The 15,031-nt window shown below is 50.2% G+C and overlaps 1 protein-coding gene across 1 annotated transcript in view; it reads left to right on the top strand.

Annotated features, from left to right (window-relative positions):
- The first annotated feature begins 7,477 nt into the window (after nucleotides 1–7,477).
- The window catches only part of CHL1 (cell adhesion molecule L1 like), a 40,854-nt gene continuing 33,300 nt past the window's right edge, over nucleotides 7,478–15,031 (top strand). Inside the window, exons 1-3 of the mRNA XM_087825068.1 lie at nucleotides 7,478–7,762; nucleotides 11,060–11,165; nucleotides 13,018–13,205. Of these exons, the coding sequence (XP_087681194.1) occupies nucleotides 7,672–7,762; nucleotides 11,060–11,165; nucleotides 13,018–13,205 (385 nt within the window). The 5' untranslated portion in view covers nucleotides 7,478–7,671. The remainder of the gene's footprint in view (nucleotides 7,763–11,059; nucleotides 11,166–13,017; nucleotides 13,206–15,031) is intronic.

A 15,031-nucleotide genomic window follows, 5' to 3' on the forward strand; every position in this document is an offset into this window, starting at 1 on the left:
GCTCCGCTTCCTAAAAGACGGCACAGTGGGAGCTTTTATGCACCAATTGCTCTCCAGTAAACCAGCGTGAACCCCTCATTCGAGGGATGGGTCTCCAGCAACGACGAGATTCACATGGCTGACGGCTCCCATCAAGTTTCATCAAAATATTTACCTAACGCCGTCTTTGTCACTCACTTGCGACTTGGGCTATTTTAATAAACAGTCACGAAGTGTAACCTGAACGAAAACTGTGCTAGACCGGAGTGAAGGTTCTCTGGGCTTAGACACATTCAGTGAGTGAACCGATGCTGGGAAAGCTGATAAACGTGAGAACATCCACGGTCCTGGCAGCCACGTCTGCGGGGTTGTGAGTTTATGGCCGGAGAAGTTGAAGATCTTGTATGGCTTTCCCTTAATTTTTTCCTAAATTGAAATTAGAATAACAAATAAGCTGTGACTTTCCCAGGAAGAGCCTGATGGTTGTTACCTGTTGGTTCTATAAAGATCACTCTGTAACTTGCTGTTTCCACCTAACAGAATGTCACGGACAGGTGATAGCGTTTATGTAGCAAAGGGTAGATTATACACGATATCATAGGGTATATCTATTTCTATAGAAAAATGTCTTTGGGTGTTTGTACCTTGTTGACTAGAGAGGGAGACGGGAGATACGTGATCTTTAATCTACTTATAATTATTGATCTAATTATCTTTAATGCTCTATATTAATAAATTTAATTATTTTCTTTTGAAACTTTACAGGGATATATTTTTATCGTGAAATATATAAAAGCTAATTTAAAATAGTACATGATAGTGAAAGCGGAGTATAATTTTTTAAAAAAGTATTTTAGTATTGGAATCTAAAGGCCTGAGATTCCTGTGTATCGCTGACCTGCGTCTCTGAGTAACAGGTGGTCCCCGAGGCAGAAGAAGGTCATCAGTTCAGAACGACACGTAAGCTGATGTTGCCTCTTTGTTCCTATTTCTTACTCGTGCGAAGTGACCGCAGGATGTGAGCGTCCGCAGGCCGAGGCACCAGCCCAGGGACCTGCACGAATTCCCACAAAGTATAGAGGTGGTCAGTCAGCGCTGCGGGCGCTGAAGCCATGGCCACAGCGAGGACGAGCCAGAGGAAATGACAAGCTGTTCACGTTTCTCTTCAGTAGCGAGGACTCGTGCTTTGTATTTTATGACTTGGAGAGAACAGGATTGCTCTCTAGGATCCCTACAGTGACCAGCTTACGGTTTCTCGGCATTTGTACACGTGTGAGTCTACTTCCCACAAAATACCTCTACGTGGGTCTTGGATTTAAATAAAGAAACCCCGCTTGGACGACCTCCGGACGGTGGTTACGCATCGATATATTTCCTCCCCGTGCCCCGACCTCCCTGGTCGCTGTTGGTCGGCTTCATGTGCTCCTCCTGAGAGTTTTGAATTCACAGGAGGTTATGTTTTCATAAACTACAAATTCAAAGAGAAAACAAGTCTACGGTTTTAGGATCACTCTACGGCCTGGACCGTTTTTAAACAATAAGTTGCCTTGGATGCTTTCCCCTCAGAGAATGAACAAAGAAATGTGGGCACAAAGCAAAAAAGGTGGGAAAACAGCGAAGGGCTATAAGAACACAGTGGGGACAGAAATCAGAAGGGGGCTCCGCAGGCCGTGGGCCCGCCCCCTCCTCGGGCCGCCTGTCCCCCGAAAGGCTCATCGGGGTCCTGCTCTCCTGCCCACTGCCCATCAGCTGATGCCGAGGTGACTTTCCAGCCGCTGTCAGATCCCTAAGTGCCTTTTGACGGCCGAGTGCTGCTGGAGTTCATTCGGTGAAGCCCCCGGACGCTCCCGGGTTGAGGTGAACGGTGCGTCTTCAGATTCGTAGGAGCATCTAATCGGACATAAGCAGAGCGTTTACGGCCCACACTAACGTCTAACGTTTGCAGCCTGCCTCAGGCCAACGGCGCGTTGCCGTATCCCCGGGTCCTGCTTGCAGACACGGGAGCCTCCAAGGCGCAGGGGAAGGCGAGGTGCTTTGCTCTCCCCTCTCGTAACCGGGGTGCCAGGGGCTGTGTGACAGTGTGTCGCCCCGAAGTGTCCCAGGTGAACAATACTTGCCACCCGTCAGCTGGACTCCCCGCGCGTTCACGTGGGCTCACAGGCGTGCACACGCGACGCGCACGTGTGGCTCTGCCCGCTGCTCTCAGTGCGGTGTGTCCCAGCTGGTAACCTTTGAGGCACGGCTTTTTCCGTTTGTTTAATTTTTAAAATTAAAAATTTCCAATTGCAGTTGACATTTAATATTATATTAGTTTCAGGAGCACAGCACAGCGTTCGGGCGTTTGTGTAACTTACCGCGTGACGCCCCTCAGCAGGCCGGCACCGCCCAGCGCCGCACATGGTCATCGCGATCTTACGGACCCTCTCCCAGGCTGCGCTTCACACCCTGTCGCGTCCTGTGGCCGCCACCTCGTGGTTCTCAGCCCTTCACCCTGCTCCGCCCCCCCCCCCCACCCCTCGCAACCACCGTGTGCTCCTGGGTCTCAGTCTGTTTCCGGTTTGTTGGAGGAATTAGTGCTGGAACTCGGCAAGAAAGGGTCCCAGAAGCTTATTTATTATTATTATTATTATTAAATTCCAGATTCCTTGCTTATGGTTGGTTTTTATCAAAGATTTCCAGACTCAGTGGGTGCTGTTTTCACATGTTCTTTATGTCATTGGCCCACGATTGGGATAAACAGATAAGAGCTTCTTACTGACCTGGAATCACCCCATTTCTTTTTTGGAAATTTCTTCCTTGGTGCTGAACAAAGTTGACATATATGAGGAATAATTGAGGAGAGAATGAGTAGAGGGGAGGTGTCTGTCTCCCGAGGAAAGTCGGAAGGAGAAGGTGAGCTCTGACCCGTGAGCTTCGATCCGCCGGCCAGCCCGGCGGCAACAGCTTGTTTGTTAGGCGCTGGGAGACCTTCTGTAAATTAGGTTTCGTGAAGCGGGGCTGGTGGGAGGCAGGACAGCGGCTGTGAGGGGCTTTAATTCAAGGACTGACTCCCCGAAGTTGGCCCCTGGTTAGAGTTGTCCAGAACGCCTATAATCTCTCTCTTCCATATCTTGCCATTCTCAAATTTTAGAAAGTTTATTGTGTGATTAATTTATTTAATTTAAATCTATCTTTATTGGTTTCAGAGAGAGGAAGGGAGAGGGAGAGAGAGAAACATCAATGATGAGAGAGTCATTGATCGGCTGCCTCCCGCACGCCCCCGACTGGGGATCGAGCCCGCACCCCGGGCCTGGGCCCCGACCGGGAATGAACCCCGATCGCCTGGATCCTGGGCCGACGCTCAACCGCTGAGCTGCAGCGCCCGGGCCTGTGTGTTTATTTTAGATGAAAATATAATCCACAAAAGCTTTCACTCAGATTAGAAGAGATGGAAACTCCTTTGTCGAGAATCTGAAAATGGGGCGTGAAGGTTTAGACTCTGTATTTGCGGATCCTCTTGGAGGAAAATGTTCTTGTTGCATTTCAGCCATTTTTTTCAGCCGGTGGAATTAATCAGTAGGAGACTGTCTGTGGCCATTCCCTACGTTTCTTACGTAATCTGAGGGGCTTTATTCTAGTTCTGTTATAGCTGATAGTAAACAAATTCCTTTAGGTTTGAAGATTGTCACGTCCAGATGGCGAATGTTAAACACAACTGTCCGAGAAGCAGACTGTTGGTTTTAACGCCCAGCAGCGCTGTCCTTGTGTGACTTTGGAACTCTCCGTATTTCAGTTTCTTTCCGTACGAAGTGGGCACCGTGCTGACAGTGTGGTCGTGTGTACGTCAGGGAGGCGCGAGCATTAGACGGCTGTTCACATGTAAAAGCAGCCGTGACGCATGAGAACTGCCCAGGAACCAAGTCCGGTCGCCCTTACGGTTGGTCTCCTGCAGCCGGCAGTTGCTGTTTGCTGACGGTTCCTGAGCAGTTTCTTCTACATGCGATTTTGATAAAAATCACACACACATTTCCATAGTCAAATAAATTTGTGGAAAACAGAATAAAGCGAAATGAAGTTCTTAGCCTTTCTATGCTGACGTGCAGCGGAAATTTTCAAAGGCGCACAGGGCGTGTCCCCTGCGTGTGGCCCACTCCGCCTTCGCGGGAGCAGGGACCGGATCCCCGAGCAGCGCCCAGTGGGGCTGGGGGAGGGGGGCGGGTCTTCCCTGGGCGGGACTTTGCTGAGCTCTGCTGGTCACCCTCAGTCACTGCGACCACCCACCCGCCCCCCACATGGTCCACACGCCCCCCGGGGGGAGATGCCACCTGGTTGGGGTGCGGTCGTTAGAGGAACACACACAGGTCGTCTCTCTCAGGCCCCGGAAACCCTCGGGAATGAAGCCAGTGGGATGCCTGGGGGGACGGAAACTCCTTGAAAGGTTTGAGAAGTGGTTGCGTGAATTTAAACTTATGTAAAACTTCTCCGAGCTGCACACGTGAGTCTTGTGTATTTTCACACACGTGTGTTATTCCTCAGGTAACAAAAAATCCCCTACTGAGCGTGACCAGTACACAAGGTGTCTTGTGAGAAATGGGCCTGAGCACGACGCTCGTGGGAGATCATTTCTCTATTTCTGCAGTAAGTGGTCTTGGTTTTGGGTGGTTCCCTTTCTTTCCCTCCATTGGGGGTAATTTGAATTAAGCATCATCACAGCACCTATTGAGTAAGGATTTGGAGGTATAAGAACCGGGGGAAACCAAACCTGTTGGTTATAGACGCACAGTTATGCTCCCGTTGCAGCCCGACCACAGCCTTTCGCTATTTCCCTAAATCGGTGGTGGTGTTAACGATGTGAGCTTGTCCGACGTGGTTACCCATCGAAGCCGACGTTTCCCGTCAAGTTCGTTCGCTTGCAGGGGGTCTGCCTTTCCTTGCCCCTCGGCGGGAGGGTGGACTATCGCTCGGAGCCGTTCCTGAGTCGCTCGGGTGACAGGGAACAGTGTGAATGGATGGGCCTGACGTACAATATTCCCTTTGTTTTCAGAGCAGAAAGCCATTAACAGTTATCTCAGGATCCCCGTGTTTATGACACTTGTGAATTGATTTATGGTCTTCGCCAGGCGGGAGTCGAACAAAAGCCTCTGAGTTCTCTTTGTGTTTGGCCTTCCCAGTCTCGTGGCGTCGGAATCGGAGGCTCAGCGCACGCCTCTGGTTTATGGAAACGCGGGGGCTTCCTCCCGGAAGATCTAATTCCGGAGCTGGACCGGGGAGAGGTTTACTCTGGCCTGACAGCCACGCAGAGGAGTTTTGTGAAGGGACCGGCCAGCGGGCGTGAGGGTGACGCTCGCCCCGTCACACGCAGGGAGCAGGCCCAGCGCCCCCGTCCTCACTCGCTCCCGCAGCTCGGCGATTCCTAAGCCCTCAAGTGCGGAAAGAAAATAAAATTTAAACAGTTCTAAGTTGGAGCTCCGTCCCTGACTTCCATAAACCCATTAGGTTATTTTTACAACTGCACTTTGGATGCTGTGGTCCTAACATATCCCTTCCCGTGACTGTAATAAAAGTCGCTGGTCCGTTTCCAGCTTCCCGAGTGGAAAAGTGTTTAAAATTGAGATGCGTGGAGTTCGTTCCGATGTTAGGGGTCAGTGTGGCCGGAACAACCAAGGCCGTTTCTCGGGGAGGAGGCCGGTCGGCCCTCCCTTCCCCTTTCCGCTGCGCGCCCGGCGCCGCCTTCAGAAATGGCAGGTGCAGGGATCAGGCAAGAAAACCCTCAAAACTCAGACCCAGGCAGTGGAGTGGAGATGGCGGGAGGGAGGGTGGGGAAGGTCGAGGCGCGTGGGGGGTAAAGGGCGGAGGGAGGAGCCCGGACAAGGAGCGGTGAGCACACGGCACAGCACACAGACGGTGCTGGTGTGCCGCGTGCGTGTCACCTGTTCTGTTACGCGTGTGTGATAAACACGCGTGGCCTCACGGACCTCACGGGCCTGTCCTACAGGGCGGCCACTCTTCTGTCCCTTGTGCAGAGGAGCCTGAAAGGCGGGGTCACTCCTAGGGCCGCCCGGGGGGCCCTGAGCCATCGCCTGCCGACTCGCCGCCTGTGATCTTACGCAGGTCACCCTCCCCTGCCCGCCGGTCAACAGGCCGCGGTGCCTTTGCGTGCAGTTGGGAGGCCAGGTGAGTGGACAGAGGCCAGGCCCGCTCCCATGTCCACTTATTACGGCAGCAGGGGAAGGTCAGGGAGTAGGTTCTGGACGTAGCACCGTGGAGCCGACTGAGGAGCGTCGGAGGGACCTGAGGTCCCCGCAAGGTGAACGCTGACGTGTGTGTGTCTGTTGGGGGCTGCTCCGGAGAAACAAGGCGCCGCGTCTCCCTGTCGTTTGGAAGCACTTCCCCGCACTCTGCATGCCCGCCCCTGTCCCTTCCCTGCCACACTGCTCACGCCAGGGAGCCAGAGGCCGCTGGGCTGGGTCCTCACTGGCGACACTAAGACGTCTGCTTCCTTTGGGTTCGATGTCAGGAGGGTTTCTTCTTACCAAGGGGGAGCGAGGAAGGTGGGGGTGTGACCCCATCTGTCCAGATTCATGGCGGTTCATCGGCTCTTCTGTTGGACAGAGTGACCGTCACTGGCACGAACCAATCGGACAGCAGCTTTCGGTAACCGGGTCTCAGACAGGTTTTGTATATTTTGCTCTTAGTTTCAACTCCATCCTGAGTTTCAATCCATGCTCTCCTCTGGGGTGTGGCCTTAAGCTCGGATTCTCTGAACAAAGATAAATGGGAATATAATCGTACAGCTGTCTTCCTGTTTCTAAATGTGATTGCTAAACAGTGCGCCCTGTATGCATCCTGACAGTGATGTAACGACCGGCTGCCCCCTTTTACCCTGCAAGCTACTGGGGGCTGTCGTTACCGCCTCCTGGCGTCCTCCTCGCAGGGGTCACGTCTTAATTCCCAGGGAATTTATGTCACAGCCTCTTAGCGTAGCGGCCTCAGGCACGTGGAAGCCAAGCCCTGCAGGAGAGACGGTCGGGGTGGAATTCGCCGTTACTCGTGCGCCGGAAACGGAGGGGGCCGCCCACGGTCGTCCTGCCTCCTAACCGGCAACCTTTCTCTAGGCCAGGGCCTCGCTGTTCCGTCCCTGCTGCTGTTGCTGCTAATTCTCCCCAAGAATATTTTTCCCCGTTGCTTTTTCAGAGAGAGAGGAAGGGAGGGAAGGAGAGGGAGAGAGAGACATCGACCAGAGAGAGACATGGGTGGGCTGCCTCCTGCGTGTCCGCCTGGGCCGGGGTTGAGCCTTCGGCGCGGGCGGACGCGCTCACCCCTGAGCCACGCCGGCCAGGCGGTCAGTCCATCGTCTTTATGGGAGATCATTTCGTGGATCAAGACCCTGTACTTAAAACCACTGAAATGACAAAAGTCATGTAATCCCTCCTAAACAATCGGAGCCCACGAGCTGTTTTCCTGTGGTGGTTGTGTTTACGTGGAGTTATTCGGGAACAGTCTCGTAATAAGGAAAATTATCGCCAACGGGAAAATACATTTAACTCCCGTGATGTTGGCATTTTACGGCGTGTGAGCTTCGAGTCTGAGTTATTCTGACTTTGTTTTTGTTTCTCTGGGTTTCCAGGTCAACACGTCCTTCTCAGCCTCAAACCGGGGGGCAGCGGAGACGCGAGAGCGCTGACCCCCGGCCGCCCTCCTCCCGGACGAGCAATGGACAGGCTGCTAAGCCTCAGAGGGGTGATCTTCCCTCTAGTGTCCTTCCTGTTAAATTTCGCCACCGCCGTTGAAATACCCCTTTCAGGTAAAGTGCCGGCGTCAATACCTATTTATGGAATGTCGATGTGCATTTTGATTTTTAAGCAGGACACGTACAGATCGAGGAGGTATTTTTGGCCCTATTTCTGTGTGCTTCCCAGCACTGTCAGCAGGATTTTTCTCTGCCTTCCTCAGCTTTTATGGCTCACATTGGGCTGCCGGCTGCAATTCTTTCGCATCCCAGGCTTCTTGCCTCCTGCGCAGACTTGGCCCATGAGGACATAAGCTGGAGATTAGGGGGCATTTTGCCATAGAAGACAGTCTGAAATACGACCAACAACGGTTCCCTTTGTATACTCAGGTAAATTTATTTTAGGGACACTTATGACTTAGAAATAATGGTACCCAACCAATCATGACAGAAAGGGAACTGAATAAACTTTGTATTTTTAAAAAAATGATTGTATATTTAAGAATGAAAAAATGAGGTAGGGAAATATTAAATAGCCATTATTTTAGTGTACAGATAAACGTATCAGGTGGTATCCGCTGCAAAATCTAAGCAGCTGTCCTGTGAATTTACATCAAGGGGTTAGTCAGTGGTTTTACGGAATACACGTCTTAGCATTTGTTGGTAAAAATGAATGCAGATCTTCATAAACCGTAAATCAGTTCATATAAGTTAGAATAATTAAAAGTAAAAAATATAATGTGCCTGAAAACACAAGGAAATAGTGCATTACCTGTGTAGTGCTGAGATATGGGGAATTTCTCCTGTTATAAGCACATGGGACATGAGACTCTTGAGAGGTTGTTCAGATATTTTATCCTTAAAGTTCAAGTATTTTCCCTACTGTGTTTCCTGTGCGTAATGTTGAGAGTTATAAACAAGAGGATTTGTCTGTTCTTTGGGATCTCAGCTTTGGGGGTGCCTCCCAGGCCACCGGAGCTCTAGAGAATCAGTCTTGGCCTTGAGGTTGAACACACGCTACAGGTGCCAACACTTCTGAAAACTCAGTCTGGATGCAGCTCGAGGAGGCGGCCGCTCTGAATGTGTCATAGAATGTGCTTGAAACCACTTTCTGAGGCCTCCTTAAGTCACCCGACGCATCCGTCTCGCATCACACACTGTGGGCAGCCTGCACCCAGGTGGGAGACCCTTCTCCAGTCTCCTTGACAGGTCAGGCCTCTGCTTCCATGTCCCCCCTTCTTAGGAAACCCCACTGACCTGCTCCACTGATGTGCAGATTCGAGGTTCTCTAAGTCAAGCTGAAATCCTCCTGCCCACATCCACGATAGGCCAGCCTGGTTGTGGACATTCTGGGAAGGGCCTGAAATAATTCGTCTTCAGTAGGTTTTTTTGGTTTGAGTAGACAATACCTAATTCAGAACAAGGTTTTTCTTCTTTAAAGTTTATTGGTTTTTAGAGAGAGAGAGAGAGAAAAACATCAATGAGAGAAGAGCACTGATTGGCTGCCTCCCACCCACCCCTGCTGGGGATCGAGCCCGAAACCCCGCATGTGCCCCGACCCCGAATCAAACCGGGGCCTCCTGGTGCACAGGGAGATGACCGGCCAGCGGAGCCACACTGGTGGGGCAAGAGCAAGTTCCCGGTGATCCTTGTGGGAAAGGGGTTAATAACTGCACGTTTTCCCCAGAGCGAGTCCTGATTCACAGCCCTGCCCACCCTCCGAGACCATCCCTTCCCTCCCTGTCTTTCCTCACTTGGCTCATCGGTGGTGAAGGACATGAAATTTTGTCTCAGTTCTCAGCACTCATTTTCATTCCAGTTGTCTCGGCTGCTTATGCGTTTTCCTGCTGCACTGTCCTTAGACAAGAATTGTTATAAAATATTAATGGCATGTTTTCAGAACAGCGAGTATTATCCATTTATTCAGCACTCTGGAGCGCTCACTAGCCAATGAAACCGAGGCAGGTATTCAATCTGAATGTCAACAGGACCCGTGTCTCCATAATTGGCCTAATTACAGAGAGAAGATCTAAAATGTAGAATATATATTCTTATAAACACCCAAAGGTTGTGAGCTCTGTTACCCGAATAATTAGTTACTGCCGAGACTTTACAACCTGAGCAAATTTAGGAAAGAATAATATTCTAATAAACAAGTTGTTCACAAGTCATTAGCTGATATCTCAGGCACCGTCGCTATTGGGCACCGTCCCTTGCCATTTATAAGCATAATAAAATTTAAATAGCGTGAATTTGCAATCAGCGCAAGACTTGTTCTACTTAGAAACAGCAGGAATCGGAGACAAGGTGAATGGCGGTGAAGAGACGGATGCTTCTGCATGTCATGAGCTAAAGTCCCTAAATTTGTAAAACTCAATGATCAGATTCATTAGGGGAAAGTAAAGAAATCGAATTTTAAAATTGGGCATGTCGAGAAGTTATTATTCCAGGCTGAGCATCCATCCAAGGTGACCTCGGACCTCTCAGGGCCTCAGAGGCACATTCAGGCGCCCGTGAGATCAGACCTGTCACGGTAACACTATGGGTCTTGTCTGCTTTTCCTGTGTGAACAGGAGCACTGTGTCACTAAAGCAAAGGGGCAAATGCTGTTTCCCTGGCAGAGACCGAGGCCCTGGCAGCAGGGGGGCCAGCACGCAAGGCGTTCTTCATAACCGTACACTCTCGGTAAAACAAAAATAAAAACCAAAACAAAACAGGTTTGCTGAAGATTGCCCGTCCTGAAGCAGTTGGATGTTACTGCTTTTATTCAGTGTCCATCCTGAGTACACTCTTACTTACTCTTTTGGTTAATCCTTCCCTGAGGATATTTTTTTCCTTTGATTTTTAAAGAGAGTGGAAGGGAGGGAGGGGGAGAGAGAGAGAGAAACGTGGGCGTGAGAGAGACGCATCGATTGTTTGCCTCCCACATGCGCCCTGACCGGGGCCGGGCATTGAGCCTACAGGCCAGGTATGTGCCCTTGACCAGGATTGAACCAGAGGCCCTTTGGCGTGAGGCCCGATGCTCTAACCTGGAGCATCCGGCCGGGCTACATTCAGTGTTTTTGATAAAGTATGATATTTATTTTAACATGTGATAGGATCATTTAAAATGGATTAATAACTATTTTGAAGGGTTTTTAGTCCTAATTCCTAATAAAATGGAATATATGGCAACAGGAAATAACGGCACTGAATTGTATTCCTTCGAGTTAAATCCTTGTGGGGCGAGGACGCCAGGTGTGTTCTGTGGTCTCCCTCTCCAGTTCCCTCCACTTATCAATACAGGAGGCAGGTTTACAGCATTTCCGTTATAGCTAATGAACCTCACCCAGCTTTGGGAGATGTTCCTTAAATACCGTTTTCACTGTTTAGTTCAACAGGTTCCAACAATCACAAAGCAGTCGAAGGTACAAGTCGCCTTTCCCTTCGATGAATATTTTCAAATCGAATGTGAAGCTAAAGGCAATCCGGAGCCAAAGTGAGTATGTGTGGGATCCGCTTTCCTTGTTTTCCCTCTGACCTCTGACCTCCGACCTCAGTGTGCTTGGGGGGCTCGAGTCCACCTAGGATGGAAGGTGAGGGTCAGCAAGAAGGGCAGCCGCGGCTATAAAAATAAAGTCCGGTTATTCTTCATCTGATTTTCTGCCGGTTGAATTATTTTTACCCTGAAATAAATCGTCTCAGGTTAAATGCTTGGCGGAGGCGCGGGCCCCGTGCTGGTTCTCAGCGGCGCCTCACCTTGCGCGTGGACAGGTCACTAGGGTCCGATTACTCGTTCTACTGAGCGACGGTCGCGCCGATGAAGCAGAAGCTCATACGTCTATAAACGGTGTTCTGTGCACGTTAATTATTGTCTTTAAATGCGACGCACTTGTTACCCAGTGAACAGGCCGTGAGGGTGTTTTTACCGTCAGAGAAACATTCAGTCATCGGACGCAGGATGCCTCCCGCGCGGTCATCGCTGCGTCGTATTTTCTATGGGTTCCGTGCTAGTTACTCCCGCTCGTTACAGTCACCGATGAAGTTTCCTTAACGGGCCCTCGGTGTCGGGGAGGACGAAAGGCCTGTGTTGGGGGCGAGGAGGGAGAGGCTGCGGGAAAATCCAGATTTTAAAGTTCTTGGTGACTCAGAATTGGCAGCAGCGGCAGAGCTTTACCCATCCGCTTGGTATTTTATACCCATCACCGAGACACGTGTTCGGTGAAAATTTATTTTCTGAAGTTGTATCGTGACTAATGTTATTATTGCCAGATAATTTGACATTTTACAAATCATCTGCTGTGAATCATTAACATGTAAAGTTATCATTATTTGTCTATTTCACCAAATAGAATACATTCAATTACTGTGTGTGAATATAGACAAAATTACATAAAATAGAGTTCATCCAGCCAATGTGAGATATATAAATATTTCTGTGTGATACAATTTGCAAAATTTTTAAAAGCTATAAAAATTTTTCTTATGTTATTGCTCTGTCGTTCTCACTTCTGAGGAATTGGCCTAAAGAACCATTTGGACAGGTAGGAAAGCCGAACGGAGACGGTTCATCCCAGCGTTGCTCACGAAGCGAAGAGATGGAAATAGTGAGGGGACTTGAATAGTAACCATAGGACGGAAGATTCTGTCTTCATCAGCATTGTGATAACTAGAAAACCCAATTAGCGAAATTATGTATTAATATAATGGTCTCAACGATGGGCCATCTATTGTAGTCTCCAAAATATTAGTAAACACCATGCATTCCTTTCTAATGGGAAAAATTAAAAAACAACTTTAATTCAAAAAGAACAGAACAAAGCCTGATGTAATGTGTATATTCTCTTAGTTACAGCAGCTTTTTAGGCCTGTTTCAGTCAGTTCAGGCTCAGTGGCTTCACAACACACGTTCATTTCTCACTGTTTGGTCGGCGTGAAGTCTAAGACCCAGGCGCCTGTGGGTTTGGCGTCTGGCGAGGCCGCTTCCTGGCTCATAGGCAGCGGCCCCTCTCTGTAACTTCACGTGGGGGGGGGGTTAGCAGGAATGTGCTCTTTTATGGGGACACGAACCCCATTCGTGAGGACCCCACCCTCAGGACTGTATCAGCTCCCGCAGCCCCCACCTCCTAACCCCATCCCACTGGGGATTAAGCTTCAACAAATGAATTTGGGGAGATGTAAACATCAGTCTACAGCAGCCTGTCAGATGTCTTCTATTATAGTCCATTATTATTATCTTTTTTTTACCATAAATTAAATGTCTTGGTTTTGTCATTTCTGTGCATTTGTGTATAAATAGTTCAGGACACGCTGTGATTTATCCACGTCATTAAGCGGAGTTTTCTTTACAGATTTACATGGACTAAAGATGGCAAGCCCTTCGACCTCTCCGACCCTCGGGTCATTGTCTCCAACAACTCGGGAACCTTCAGGATTCCCAACGAGGGGCAGATATCTCACTTCCAGGGGAAGTACCGCTGCCTCGCATCCAATAAGCTGGGAGTCGCTATGTCCGAGGAAATAGACTTTATAGTTCCCAGTGAGTATCACAGCGGAGATTTCAATTTATAGACGTTTTTGTCAAGTGTTAGGTAGGGGTAGTTCTGGGCTCTAATGAGACAGCACATCATTAATTTAATCAGCTGGTACGCGGCTTATATTTTATTTATAAGGGGAATTATCCTCCAGGTCTTGACACTTAGAAGGGGATGACCTTGGAAGCAATGAGGCTGCTGCACTCTGGCAACTTTGTATCTAATTCAGGAAAACGCAGCCCCCCTGCTTTGCACTCTGGTAACTTTGTATCTAATTTGGGAAAACACAGCCTCTGCTTTGCACTCTGGTAACTTTGTATCTAATTTGGGAAAAGGCAGCCTCCGCTTTGCACTCTGGTAACTTTGTATCCAATTCGGGAAAAGGCAGCCTCTGCTTTGCTCCTGATGAGAGCTGAGTTATACACGGTGTTAGTTAGGCTCAGCCAGTTAACGCTGCAGTAACAACTCATCCCCAGCCGTGTTCACACAGGGTCATTCCTTAATCACGTGGTTTGCTGTGGGCCTGGCCGCCCGTCGGTCAGGGCGGCTGACCCCCACAGCCTCCTCGGTGGCTCTGCATCGTGCTGTGGCCGCAGCATGTGACCGTGGCCACGGTCGGGGTCTGGGGCAGAGAGCATCAAAATCTGCGTCTGAGGAGAAGTTACACAGGCAATTTGTAGTTTGTTGGGTGGCTCCAGGCAAATCCTGAGCTCACCTGGTTTCAATGTGAGAGTCCATCAGGAGACGAGGGACAGGTTCCCACCTGGAGAAGCATTTCTCCGAGGCCTCTGGGTGGACCGGAGACGTCCCTGTGAAGTGGAAAGGTGTTTTGAATGTTAGAAAGAGATTTGGACACAACTCAGCCGTCGTGGTTGGGAAGGTTTCTTCACAGAGGAAATCAAAGGTGCATGGGCCTGCTCGGATGTTTGGATCCCCTTTTTACCAAAAGACTCCAGGAAGAGAGGGAGACTATAAGCCACGCCGAGAAAAAATGGTTGCCAACGGATATAACTAAAGACAGCGTTACATAGTTATGAATAATTTTGCAAAGCTGCGATGGAAAGTGGAGACGCCCAGGGCAAGAACGTTCGCCTCAGACCGGAGTCACCAGCGGAAGCCGGTCTACGGCCTGAATGCAGAAACTGACCCAAGTAACCCAGGTGATAAAAGCACTTGACCCCACAGGGCTGGGCAATGCCCCAGAGCTGGGAGGAGCGACGTGGGTGGGAACACGAAGCTCCCAGGATACGTGTCCCTTGAAGCCTCCAGCCTGCTAGGTCGGTGGAAGTGGCCGCCAGCCCTCCTCAGAGGACGGTGCCCCACCCACGCCCAGCAGTTTCATGTCCTGTCCACCCGCCTGCGCCTGGTCCTTGCGGCCTGGTCCCTGCGGCCTGGTCCCTGCGCCTGGTCCCTGCCTGTGGTCCCTGCGCCTGGTCCCTGCCTGTGGTCCCCGAGCAGCAGGCTCATTTGTGGCAGCATCGTCTGTATTAAAAACATGCTGGGCAACATGAATCCCGTCATCGCAGGACAAATAAGTAAATGGTGGTACATCCAGAGAAAACCGTGAGTCAGCAGCGAGTACCATTTTGTGTGATAAAATGATAACAAGAAACAAGACGTGGTGGAAACAGAAGCGGGGAGGGTGATGACCTCTAAGGGAATGAGGGGGGCGGACGCGCAGAGACGGGTCCCGGGGAAGTTGTTTCCTGTGCAGCGGGGGTGCCTGAGAGCGTCAGCCGCAGGCTTTCCCCCTTTGTCACCCTTTCCGTTTGCTTTACAAATGGTCCCTTTGTGTACGTGACACCGGTGCTTCGGTGGCCTGCTGGTTTGT

Source organism: Miniopterus natalensis, chromosome 15 (assembly GCF_054644295.1).
Source record: "Miniopterus natalensis isolate mMinNat1 chromosome 15, mMinNat1.hap1, whole genome shotgun sequence".
Lineage (NCBI taxonomy): Eukaryota > Metazoa > Chordata > Mammalia > Chiroptera > Miniopteridae > Miniopterus > Miniopterus natalensis.